The sequence below is a fragment of the Zeus faber genome, assembly GCF_960531495.2.
Source record: "Zeus faber genome assembly, chromosome: 17".
Lineage (NCBI taxonomy): Eukaryota > Metazoa > Chordata > Actinopteri > Zeiformes > Zeidae > Zeus > Zeus faber.
The window spans coordinates 15,781,593-15,794,970 of NC_137204.1; the positions used below are offsets into that span (position 1 = coordinate 15,781,593).

Sequence of the window (13,378 nt, forward strand, 5' to 3'; positions counted from 1 at the left end):
TTTTCCAACGGAAAACTGGAAAAAGATCCATATCTATCAATACACTGGAACCGAACAAGTTATCAGGAGTTGTGTAGACAGACAGACAGACAGACAGACAGACAGACAGACAGACAGACAGACAGGGAGATAAAGAGATAAAGAGATGGATAGGTAGATAGGTAGATAGGTAGATGGGTAGATGGGTAGGTAGATAGGTAGATAGGTAGATGGGTAGATGGGTAGGTAGATAGGTAGATAGGTAGATGGGTAGATGGGTAGGTAGATAGGTAGATAGGTAGATGGGTAGATGGGTAGATGGGTAGGTAGATAGGTAGATAGGTAGATGGGTAGATGGGTAGGTAGATAGGTAGATAGGTAGATGGGTAGATGGGTAGATGGGTAGGTAGATAGGTAGATAGGTAGATGGGTAGATGGGTAGGTAGATAGGTAGATGGGTAGATGGGTAGATGGGTAGGTAGATAGGTAGATAGGTAGATAGGTAGATGGGTAGGTAGATAGGTAGATGGGTAGGTAGATAGGTAGATAGGTAGATGGGTAGATGGATAGGTAGATAGGTAGATAGGTAGATAGGTAGATAGGTAGATGGGTAGGTAGATAGGTAGATAGGTAGATGGGTAGATGGGTAGATGGGTAGATAGGTAGATGAGTAGATGGGTAGGTAGATAGGTAGATGGATAGGTAGATGGATAGGTAGATAGGTAGATGGGTAGGTAGATAGGTAGATAGGTAGATAGGTAGATGGGTAGGTAGATAGGTAGATGGATAGGTAGATAGGTAGATAGGTAGATGGGTAGATGGATAGGTAGATAGGTAGATGGGTAGATGGGTAGGTAGATAGGTAGATGGATAGGTAGATAGGTAGATAGGTAGATGGGTAGATGGATAGGTAGATAGGTAGATAGGTAGATGGGTAGATGGGTAGGTAGATAGGTAGATAGGTAGATGGGTAGATGGGTAGATGATCATCCCCGGAGAGAAATTGCATGTCCCAGCAGCTCACATTTAAACGGTAGGCAATGATAACACACAACTGAATACAAATATTGAACTTAAAAGAAAAGTTGCAATATTTGGGGAAAAAAGTAAAATATCCCATTAAACTCATTATGAAAAATAAGCCAGAAAAAAAAAATAAAGCAATATAAAAACTTGGGAGAGTTTAATCAGTAAAAACAGAATGAAGAATAAATTCAAAAACCATGAGCCTTGTGTGCCTTTTAAAGTTTTGTGTATGTATGTGTGTATGTATGTATGTATGTATGTATGTATGTATGTATGTATGTACACTATACGTATACTGTTGTATCGGAATACACACACACACACACACACACACACACACACACACACACACACACACACACACACACACACACACACACACACACACACACACACACACTCGTTTGCAGTGGACAACAACACAGTGAAAAGATGAACAGGGTGAATTTCCGCCATTGATCCTGTGCTGCCTTTGTCATTTAAAGCGCCTCAGCGGACGGCGTGCGGTATAATTACTCATCGGGGACGCCGCCCCCTCCGGCCAGGCTCCCGTCGCCCCGGCAACAGCAGCGAAAGTGTCAGATATATTTCACACTAATTTCATACAGATGTCAGATGGTGTTAGGGTCGTCGACGTTGTTACCGGCTTGAAAAAAAAAAAAAAAAAAAAAAAAAAAAGTGGTGCCCTGTAAATGCTATGCACCATAAGGCTACTCTCTTTAATTGGCCCCTGGCAAGATACGCAGACAACTTGCATATTTATTCAATGCAGTCTGCAATTTTATTTTAGGTGCTAATTTATCACTATGCAAATGCAGGCCAAATGGGAAATGTTGGGGGAAGTGTGTTTAATTGTTTAAAAGGCTTCTGCTGTTCTGGCCTTTAACACATAACATCGATAAAGTAATTTAAATGCATATACCGGAAAGTGCTCGTACGTGGTTTGTGTGAAAGGAGGACCGGGAATTTGAATTGACTAAAAATCGTATTCAAAGAACAAGATATTTTGTATTACTTTTTAAGTGTACTACGTTTTGTGTGTAATTTCAGTTTAGAGATATAACAGTTGATACAACTATACCACTATGGATTCCCAACAGCTAAATTTGGTAAATGCATAATGTTTTTTTGACCATTTCCATGATATTACTACTTTTCATGCATGTTTTAAACGTTTATCATTCTAACATAGCATTACTTTGCATTCAATCTCGTGTCTATATTTTAACGTGTGTGTAATGCTATTTGTAAAAGAAATTTGCAGCCCTCTAGTGGTCATTTGATACAACTTCTATCCTTTTTCCAAAAGTTGCTGACATCTCACCTCTGAAGGTTTTGGAAAGCAGCTGCAGCCACCTTCCCCGTTGGCTCACATGCACGTCTGCACCATTCTCTAATGGTAATATTCACGTCTATTGATTGATAATGAGTCAGCTGGTTCACTTGCCGAGTCAAGCATTTCTTTTGTAAAGGGTGAGTCGTCAATAAAGTGTGCGATGCACGAGTGGAAGGCCAAGTCTTGATACATACAAGGCAATGTGAGTTGCTTGTGTTTAGTGCATATAATCGTATATAGATATGTCTAACAAGGTGTTAAACTACAGAAGTGCAGCTCCGGTTATATTTTAGTGTTTTGAAAATAATCCACGAGACAGAATGTCAGAATATATTATGAGTAAACCTGGTTAATTAGATTTAATAACTCGAGTCCTTTCACCTTGTCATTTCCATAAAATAGGATATGATAAAGGAATCAATAACTAATTAGAAGGATTCAAAACAACCAAGTGGCATCCGAACAGTGGAAACACTAATGACACCCCGCCCAATGAACTTGTCAAATCTGCTGTGGAGACCATTGTCTCGGCTTCAAATGACATCCCAGCGCGCACCGCCCACACATCCATCCCCTCAGAGCCCATCAGCGGATACGTCACATATTTACGACACCGGGCACAAAAACATAATTTGTTCTGTTGTTCCGTGCAGCGGGGCGGCGGCTTCCTCCAGGCCGGACGCAGACGTGACGCCGGCGGTTGTCGAGTGTCCAATTTGTCTCCAAGCCTCCCATCCAGACCAGCCGAGGGGCCCCCCCGTGGTGCGGTGCCAACGGCAGCTATTGCTGCTGTCGCTCTCTCTCTCTCTCTCTCTCTCTCTCTCTCTCTCTCTCTCTCTCTCTCTCTCTCCGCTGGATGATAACCTAACGGTGCCGTGCCGCCGCCACGCCGCCCTCCTCCGCCGTGGTCCCTGCGGTGGGGCACCGGGGCCCTCCAGTACGGCCCATTAGGAAAGCAACAGCCGCGGTTGATCCGAGGAGCGCGGTGGGAGGTCTTTTCCCCGCCTGCCGCCATCACGCTGGGTATCTCCGCCATTAAAATCAACAAATAAATAAATAAACATTTGGTTGAATCGGTGGGTTTTTTTTCTTCCGGGTTTATCGGCTTATCGCCGCCGTTTTGTTTACTGTCAAGGCATTTATTTAATGTCAGATTGAATGTACTTTTTTACCATTTATTTTATAGCTCATCTTTCTGCTGTACTGTTTATTTCCGATAATAAAATAGTGTATAGGATCGTATATCTTTTTTTAATGTCTTTTTTATTTTTATACTATATTTTTTATTGTTTTTTCTCTTACTTTGAGGTTCTATCTGTTATTTATGACTAGTTTTAGCGTCTATTGCCACATCCTATTGTGTGCAGTTAACTCTTCCAATTTTTCCATATATTGCCATTTTCATTTTTATATTTTAATTTTTTATTGTATTGCTTTATTATTATGTTGCTGCTGTTTTAATGGGATTGCTGAGACAATTAACATTTCCCTTTAGGGACGAACAAAGTATCTATCTATTTATCCATCCATCCATCCATCCATCCATCCATCCATCCAAATGACATGAATGAGAAATATGTCCAAGTGGTCAAAAAAGGCATTAAAACAATAAAGAACAGCCAAAGAGAAAAGACCACTTCATTAGCTGAACATGTCTTTTTCCTTCAGTAAATACATCTCCTTGATATAGTGAAATATGTATGAGATATCTATCTCACTAAATGCCTACATGTCTATCTCAAATGATGGAGAACTAGCTCAAATGATGGAGAACTAGCTCAAATGATGGATATCTACTGTATCTCAGCTGATGGATATCTATCTCAGATGAAGGATATCTACTGTAGCTCAGATGATGGATAGCTTCTCTAATGCAGATAGTTGCTCCTCGTCGTCATTTCACATTTTACAGGAACGTTTTACAGGCTCTATCCTGATGTATTACTTATTCGGAGGAGGCCCACTTTGGGTAGTTTGTGCAGTCGTTAAACTGCTGGGTCACTGCGTGTCCTTCTACCGTCCTTCCCACATGGACCACCGAGCATCGGAGTGACCCCTTCAGAGCGAAGGGGTCCTCTCTTTTCTTGTCTTATCTTCCTCAACAGCCACCGCTCCCCTGGAGTCCTCCGGGGGCCGGCTGAAGTTTCCATCTCTGAGATGAAAGTTGCATGTCATTCCGAGGGTTCCGCCGGATCATCTCTTCATCATCCAACGTCTCATTTCATTCCCGACAACTACTTTGAGAAGTTTCACCCTGAGCATCAGAATCCTCCGAATCCTCCATTGTTGCCCGAATTGTGGACGGCCGAACAATTCTTCTCAGACAGATCTTCTACTTGGGGACCACTGAGACACATTGGTGCTTCTTCCACTCAGGAAGTACTGAATGTAGACTATGTACACTATGTAGACAGTACAACATGTGTTGTACTCGAACATCTTTGAGGAAAGGCTACACACTACATACTCATTTGTTTTTAATACTTAGGCAAAAGGAACAGTGACAAAACACATCTATTCTCTACATCTATCACTATATTGCTACTGTGCGCGGCTCCCACACCCCCAACGGTCTCCTTCCTGAGTTACATCCCAGAGGAACTGCAGCGGGGGATATGTTTCGGGGCTTGGAAGGAGCAGTCAGACTCGGACATTGAGGAGAGTCTCCCCAGCCTCCGGCCTAGCTACAGCCTGTCCTCGGCCCCCAGAGGCAGCTGGAAGCCGAGCTCCTGGAGGTCTACCAGTGCATGGCCAGAAGGTTGGGCCTCCCCCATAGCAGTCCCGGACACGTGGACAGTGTGTCCATGCTGGGCGGGGAGATCTATGCAGGAGCCCCCCGCCAGGATGCCCCAACCATCCCTCTCTTCTGCGAGGTCCACGTGGAGCTGGCGAAGGGCTAGGAGAATTCCCACTTGACGCGCACACCGGTGAGGAGGCTTCAGGCCTACCGCCGCATAGACCAGGCCCAGGAGCTTGGATACCTGACCTTCCCCCCAGTGGAAGCACCCATTCCTGGCTGCTTCGCCTTGGGACAGGGCTTCTGCCTGGGGAAGAAGCCCACGCTCCTGACCAAGGCTGCCAAACAGCTGGTGATTGTGGCTGAAAAAGGCCTATTTGGCGTCAGGGCAGGCGGCCTGCGCCATTAACATGCAGGCCCTCCGCCAGTGCTACCAGACCAGGCTGCTGGCAGAGCTTGCCGGCTTGGCCTCGGTGGACAAGGGAATCCTCGTGGAGCAGCTGAAGGCCACGGACCTCTTCCTCTGCCTAAACCAATGCGTGGCCCAAGCTACTGGTTGTAGCATGGGAGCCTGGATGGTCATGAACCATTCGCTCCAGGACCGAGACAAGGTGTCGCTGCTCGGCGCCCCGGTGTCTCCCACACGCGCCTCCCACATGGGCCTCGTAACAACGAGGTTTGAGAAGGAAAAGAATAGCCAGTAGGCCCTTCAGTCCTGAATCCCCTGCACGGCCCCCTCCCAGCGAGGCAGGAGGCGCTCGGTGGAGGCGAAGGATGTCTGAGCCATGAATCACATGCCGCATCTCTTCATACCCACCACCGTGGGAGTGCAGCAGACTCCCGTAATAAACGCTGGCCTGCCGTGCAAGAACCCCCACAGTACCACAAAGCACCATTTTAGGCTAATCACAGATTCAACAAGAAAAAGTACAAAACGTATAAACCCGGTGTCCCACTGTCATGCCGCACCAGGGGGGGGATTTTTTATCAGTACATATCGCCCGCGAGGCATCTGTTGGCCATGAGCGGGCCCGACCCACTGAGCGCCGTGCCCGCGCGTCGACCAGATGCCCAGTCTCGAGACACGTAAATATTGGATGGGTCCACGGGTCAAACGTGTGGGCATGCGAGCACGCACCTGACCAATAGAACATAGGCACATGGATTAAGCGGAACGGCTGACCAACAGAACGCACAAGGATTAAGCGGGCACACAGCCAATTCGGTGCACATCCAGCCGGCGCAGTTGCAATGTTCAGTGGCTTGGCGTGCGTGCACGACGAGCATGGATCTGGAAAACGACGCCGAGGGCTACGTCATCCGGTTTGCTGGCTCCACTTCCACTCTCAGGGGAAAGATCCAATCGGTGGTCCTGCACGGTCAAGCAGAGGTTCTCGTGAGAGAAATGGATTCTCTGCTGAAAAATGGGGAGACACAGAGTGTCCCGGTAGAGAGGGAGGCGCTAGGACACTACAGCAGATACTTCGTAGTCCCAAAAAGGATGGGAATTCTCGCCCGACCCTGGACCTGAGTATGCTGAACAAGCATTTGATAAAAAATGAAATCCCAGATGCTTCACACATCAATCTGTGAGGATTATTCGACCAGACGACTGGTTGGTGAAATTACATCTGAAAGACGCATACTTTCACATCTCCATTCACCCCCGGTACAGGAAGTACCTATGCTTTCATTTCAGGGGAGAGCGTACGAGTTTCTTACGCTCCCGTTCAGTGTCTCTCTAGCCCCACCCACTGGTCACCCGCGGAATGTGTGGAAGCGGTGATAGCACCGCTACGGCAGCAGGGGGTGAGAGTGTACAACAACCTGGACAATTGGTTCCTCTGCAGCCACTCCCAGGGGGGGGTCAGACAGCCCCGATTAACCCTTTCTCACCTGGGGAGTCTGGGCTTGGTTGATTCCGAGCCAACACAGCCCTTTTCAGTTCAGACCCGGCCGGTCCATGATGTCACTTTTGTGTCAACGACTACCGGGCATGAAGGCGTCGTCTGCCGTGGCGCTACGAGCATGCTGCGAGCCAGGGCGATCCAAGGGTGGTACGCGACCCTGCGTTTCCACCCAGTGAAGGACATGCACCGCAGGGTGAAGGTGTCACCCGAGGTGCAAGAGGGCCTTGTCAGTGTGGAGAAGAGCAGGGTTACCTTCGTGTGGGATCCGCGCTGGGGAGCATTTTGTATCGCTCCACCATCACCACTGACGCATCCACCACGGGGTGGGGAGCCGTCTAACAATGGCACGGCAGCCAACGTGTGGTGAACGATAACACAGGCGAAGCGCCACATAAATGTGTTGGAGCTGCACACAGTGCCATTAGCTCTTCAGCAGTTCCTGCCAGCCCTCAAGGGCCTGTTCTGATAAGGTCAGACAGCACATCGGCGATAGCATACATAAGGCGGGGTCTGGTACCTCGCCCAGTGCCAGATGGTGAACTGTTTACTGCTGTAGAGCAGAGAAGAACCTCCTCTCCCTCCGGGCAGTCCGGCTCTACGATTTCCCCCCTGTGGCACTCATTCAGCCGGTGCTGGACAGGGTGGGGGAGGACAACCTGGTGCTGCGGCTGGTGGCCCCTTATTGGCCCAGCCATCCATGGTTAGCCGATCTGTGCCACATGAGTGTGTTCTCCTCGTTGGAGCTCCCCCACCGGCGAGACCTACTCACGCAGGTGCGCTGAACCATTTGGCACCTGCTCCCGGGCCTATTGCGCCTTCCGGCCTGGTGCCTATTCCATGATGGTATGTTTCCCATGAGTTATATGTCACAGTCCCTTGTATAGGGACTGGCTAGGTTGCGAAGGCAACCCCGGTTCCCTGAGGAGGGACTAGAACTATTACTGCGCTACAGTTAGGTGCCCACCCAAGGGGCTTAGCAGCGAAAAGAAGAGGAAGCTGAAGTCAAGCCGCAAAATATATGCGCGGGGGTGGGACGGAAGCACGGCATCACGTCCTCTGCCTTTTCGATTGGATTACGTGCTGTGACGATCAGTCCCACGAGTAATAGATCAGGTCCCTTCTCAGGGAACCCTGGTTGCCGACGCAACCTAGATGTTTTGGACACACACACACTCACATAATAACTTGGCGTACTTAACAGTGTGCTATGTGATTTCATTCAAACTCGAGCTAGACTCCAGACTAGACTCCATGAATATGTATGCAAATATAGAAATTTAGTGGTCGACACTTAAATACCTTACAATTATATTTTAACCGTTTTAAAATGGGAGGCACATAGTCTGATTTGCCATATATTTTGATCTACAGTATACTTGAAACAATCTCTGGTCAATCTACTGCCTAAAATCGCAATATTGCCACCTTTTATTGATAAAACGATTAACATAATGATGGAAGGCAAATGTTATTCTCCTTGGTAGAAATCACGAGGTAGAAAAAAATCCCGCACCAAAAAAAAAAAAATTGGAAGTCAAATTTCACAACCAGAGACTGAGAGACGGTTGGAGGTAGGTAGACTGTGTTGTTAGAGGACGAGTATTATTCTTTTCCCATTGTCCCATTATCCCTCATCATTATGTGTAATCTAGGCCCCCTGGTCTTGGCTCTGGACGCTCACCTTTCTGGTACTGCAGCCAGAGCTGCTGCTGGGCCTTCTTGCTGGGGAAGTAGATGCTGCAGCTGAGCTCGGAGCCGTAGAGCGCCTCCGACATGTAGTGGCTGCCGTACTGCCGCAGGAAGGCCAGCAGCTCCTTGCGCGTGCTGTCCGCCGACATCGTCTTCAGCACCTTGGAAAAGCCTGTCGAGAGGGTATCCAGAAAAGGACATCAGAGGTTGTTCTATGTGGATATGTGATTAATACCATGAATCAAAATGGGAAAAACAGGTCTTGGAACAGGTCGTTTTCTATTTGTTGAATGTTCGGGCTATTAACTTGGCTTTTATTGACATTTTACTTAACCTGCTATTCAATTTTATTATATTACTTTTTTCATTCTCCATTTTATATCATCCATTTTTTTCGCGCCAAACCTCACCAGAACAAAATATGTAAATGTGCCGGAATGAACTGATTATTTTTTCCGGAAAATATCTTATCGGGGATAGAGGGACTCTTGCCTCTTTACAGACACCTGGAACATCATATCACATCACATCTATCTTTTTTTTAATAAAGAAGGAAGTGGCCCCTCCACCACCACAACTCCATAAAATTGTATTTTGTGTCAACTGTGCAGCTGCAGGCCACCTTGTTTCCCAAAGCGCCCATTCATGAAGGTCTCCTACAGCTCTGCACATCAACAGGAAATATAAATAATCCTATTGATGTTACACCCAAGTTATATGGAATTTACCATCACACACATCATAAAATACATTTAGTTGAATAGTTGTTTATTCCACAGTGATCTCACATTGTCTCAGACAATAGAAGCGTCTAAACTGGTAAACACTGCATGGCCACAGGAGGGCGCCTGACCACCAGCACATGCGTCTTTGACAGATTATTCTAAGTTTCCAGGTTGTTTTGGAGACAGTGTTGGAGCCAGTGTTACCTTAGTGGCTGTTTAGTGTATTTTCTTTTTTACATTCATCAATATTGTTTTGGGCATGCTTAGTATGTTAAGTTAGATGAACAGTTGGAAACCAGTCACACTTGACGTGATAAAATGTGATAAGACCGAGCTAATAATATCAGATCCCATAAACCACAGACATACAGCACCGTCAAAGCAACATTTTAAGCATCCATCGTTCCCCATTTGTAGAAACAGATGTAGAATATATCATGAAGACAATATTGCAAGTCCTAAATTAACTCGGTGCTAAATGGAACTGCACCCAGCGCTGACAGTCCATCCTTGTCATTTTATTTGCAGGCATTCCATTTTTTTGTTGTAATTATTCTTATGTTAATAGATAAATGGTTTAATTTAATTGATAACTGGAAGCATCCGAGCACTAAATTGACTTAATATACTAATATACTTTTCAGCAGAAGAGAAAGACAAACCTCCCTGTCATCATTTTCATTTATTATTATTATTATTTTTTCTATACTTTATGAATCGCTCCGGGGGGGGAAATGAGTTGCCTGCATTTATCCATCCGAGCATCTGCCGTGTCTAAGAGCAGCGGGGCCGCCACATTGCGGTGCCCCGGGGGAGCAAGTCTCGTCGCTCAAGGACACGTCAGCACGCTGCCGGGAGGAGGCAGGGAATCGCACCGGCAAACATTCCGCTCCACCTCATGTGTGACCCACCTGTGGATAAGGTGATGGAGCTGAGCTTGACTTTGTACAGGTTGCTCCTCACCCTCCACTGCTGCACCATGGGATACCCCATGGCCTCGTTGAACTGGGCGTCCCCTGGAACGGCAGCAAAGAAAGAACGTCAGCTTCATATATATATTTTGCTCATATATATTATATTCGATTAAATAACTGCGAGACGTGTTACGGGGCTCGTTTTCCTCGCACACTCCACACCCTACCTGCTCGCTGGATGGACGGCAGATGGAGGGTGAGGGGCCTGCGCTAAGATTGCGTTTCCGAGACGGACGGACAATCTCGCCGATGTTTAATTGAATCAGCCGGCTTTCATACGGAGCCCTCCACACCTCCAGCAAGACAAGGAGGCAGAAAGTGCCCGACGATAACAATTAAACAAGCACTTTCCACTAACCAGAGCGCTCTGTACTGTGAGACCATCAACTGGGGATACTGCATGTGTGTGTGTGTGTGTGTGTGTGTGTGTGTGTGTGTGTGTACGTGTTTCTTGTTGAAAGCCTAGAGGGCCTCAGGGAATCTCAGGGACTGATGTAGAACAAATGCTGCAGCCAATTCAGCTAATGGAAGGATTATGGAGCAGAGGTACAGGTGGCTGAGGCCCCCCGTCGAATTGTGTGGAACATTTAAGATTTAAAGGGGCTCAAAGAGATGCGTGAGTGAAGTGAGTGGATAATGTGTGTGTGTGTGTGTTTACTTGCGGAAAATTGATTGTACACAATTGTTTTCATGTATATGTGTGGCGTGTGTGTGATGCCACATGTGATGCAACCCTACGGGTCAAATAATAATAATAATAATAATAATAATAATAATAATAATAATAATGATAATAAAATATACAGTATGTTACTATTATGGGAAGTTATTTTATCATGTTTCTTTTAAACACTGCAGAGGCATTTGCACAGAAACACAACGCAAGAACATAACTGATCTGCTGTTTACACTGGGATGTGAAGCAGCAGTACATCGGCATGAAGCTAAGATCATCTTGTTCCTGACTGCAAAAAGTTTTACATTGTCTATGGCAGGTGCTCACCTAACTTTCAGATATTACACATTATATTCTGTTTATGAATATATATATATTTTTCTTATTGTGAGTAGATTCCCATGTCTCAAAAAAAAAAAAAATCCAGATCTCAGCATACATGCATGATGTCATCCTTACTTAGCCTGACGCTTTGACCCGCCGTGCACTCGCAGAGGGTCCTAACCTTTGGAGTTTTCACAAAGCAGAGCACGACGCCGCTACGGCAAAGACGCGAGTGGTGGCTCAGCAGGTTTTCACAAAAAAAAAAAAAAAAAAAAAAAGGAAATCCAGCCTCAGCACCGGAAAACGGGCGTGCATTTTCTGCGTCTATCAGATTCTCTCAGACAAAGTACGGCTCCCTGTATTTCTGGCGAAACGATGCGGTCGATCGATCTCGTGCAAAGGGTGGATAAAAATAAATAAATAAATAAAATAAATCTTACAATAACAATAGTGGAAGTGTTGAATTGTCCAGTTTATTGAATCATGTTTTTCCAATGTATTTTTTATTTATTTATTTTTTTTCAATACTGCTGCACCGGACTGATGTTAACGGGCCGACGCACCAAACGTGCGCGTGCACGTGCGCGCGGCGCTCACCCGTCAGGAGCTGCAGGTTGGGCAGAGGCTCCGACAGAACCCCGCGACACTGCTCCTCCACCGGCAGAGGGATGACCATGAGGCCGTCTGCCAGCTGCGGGAAGTCCTTTATGAAGTTGTTGTCCCTGAGGGGGAAGACGGGGCGAGACAGAGAGAGAGAGAGAGAGAGAGAGAGACAGGGACGAGGTCAGAAAGAGCGTCAGAGCGGACAAACCCAAGTGTCATTGAGATCCGCGAAAACAAGACATCAAACGTAACGCATGAAAGTAAGAAGCACTGCAATATAAAACATTTCAACCTTAAAAAACATTGTGGGAGTTGACCTAGATGATGGGCCTTATGGATGAAAGTGGGAAACAACACTTCATTGTTCATAAAAAAAAAAAAGTTTGACAAAAGCATTGTGGCTGCAAAGCAGTTCCCCATGAGGATTAAACATTTTTAATACATTTCGCAGACCGCGCCGTACTTTCTAATATTCTACATTTATCAGGTTTATTCGACTTAAGAGTTTGACTCCCGCTGTAGTTTATGAAGTTCATTTTGAGGGCCAGCCACAAAACCCTGAAAAGGATCAGTGGCTCTCCTGCAATAAAGGATCTTTTCTTCTCAAGGTAATTCAATTATGTGTCTTTTCTATTGCAGTTCTAGCTCGTACTTATGTCTTGTTTCAAAGCCTGACCTCGCCACAGTACACACAATCAATGGCTTACAGCAGTGGACTAGCTATTGGCTATCTGGCCAAGGGGCTGTGCCTGTGTGTCTATGTGTGTGTATGTGTGTGTGTGTATGTGCATGTGTGTGTGTGTGTGTGTGTGTGTCTACGGTGTATGTATGTGTGTATGTGTGTGTGTGTGTGTGTGCGCGCGAGTGCGTCTGCGTTGCTTGGCCACCCTTTAAAAAGAAGCAGTCGTGTCCCCCAGATTTGGGTCAGGAAGGAACACTGCAGGCAGAGATAAGCGCAGACCCCCTGGAATCTCTCTCGCTTTTATTTCTCTCCCTCTCCGCGAGAAAAGGATTAGTCGAAGCGGTCGAGACGGAAATTGAAAGTGTAAACTGGAGCGCGCCGGGGAAAAAAAAAAAAAAAAAAAAAAGGTGAAAAAGTCAAGGCGAGAGACGTACCCAGGTTTGTGTGATTCGTATGGCGTGAGGTGTGTATCAATCTACTTTCTCGCCATCAGTCGAGCACCCGATTGATCAGTCGTGAGGCCGAAATAGCATTAAAATGTGAGCACATTGAAATACATGTCCCCCCCCTTCTGGCTTGCCTCAAAAGATTAAATATGAGCATCATGGTTCATTTCCAGTTAAAAAGAGGGTGTGTTGCCCCGCTGCATTCTGGGAGTGTCACGAAAAGCAGCAGACACGTCTCCCATAATCCTCTCTTCTGGGAGCACGTCTCAGA

At 46.3% G+C, this 13,378-nt stretch overlaps 1 protein-coding gene across 1 annotated transcript in view; it reads right to left on the reverse strand.

Annotated features, from left to right (window-relative positions):
* The window catches only part of astn2 (astrotactin 2), a gene marked incomplete at both ends in the record, with an annotated part of 347,495 nt that overhangs the window by 55,452 nt on the left and 278,665 nt on the right, over positions 1–13,378 (reverse strand). Inside the window, 3 exons of the mRNA XM_080017621.1 lie at positions 8,670–8,849; positions 10,314–10,418; positions 11,974–12,098. Of these exons, the coding sequence (XP_079873747.1) occupies positions 8,670–8,849; positions 10,314–10,418; positions 11,974–12,098 (410 nt within the window). The remainder of the gene's footprint in view (positions 1–8,669; positions 8,850–10,313; positions 10,419–11,973; positions 12,099–13,378) is intronic.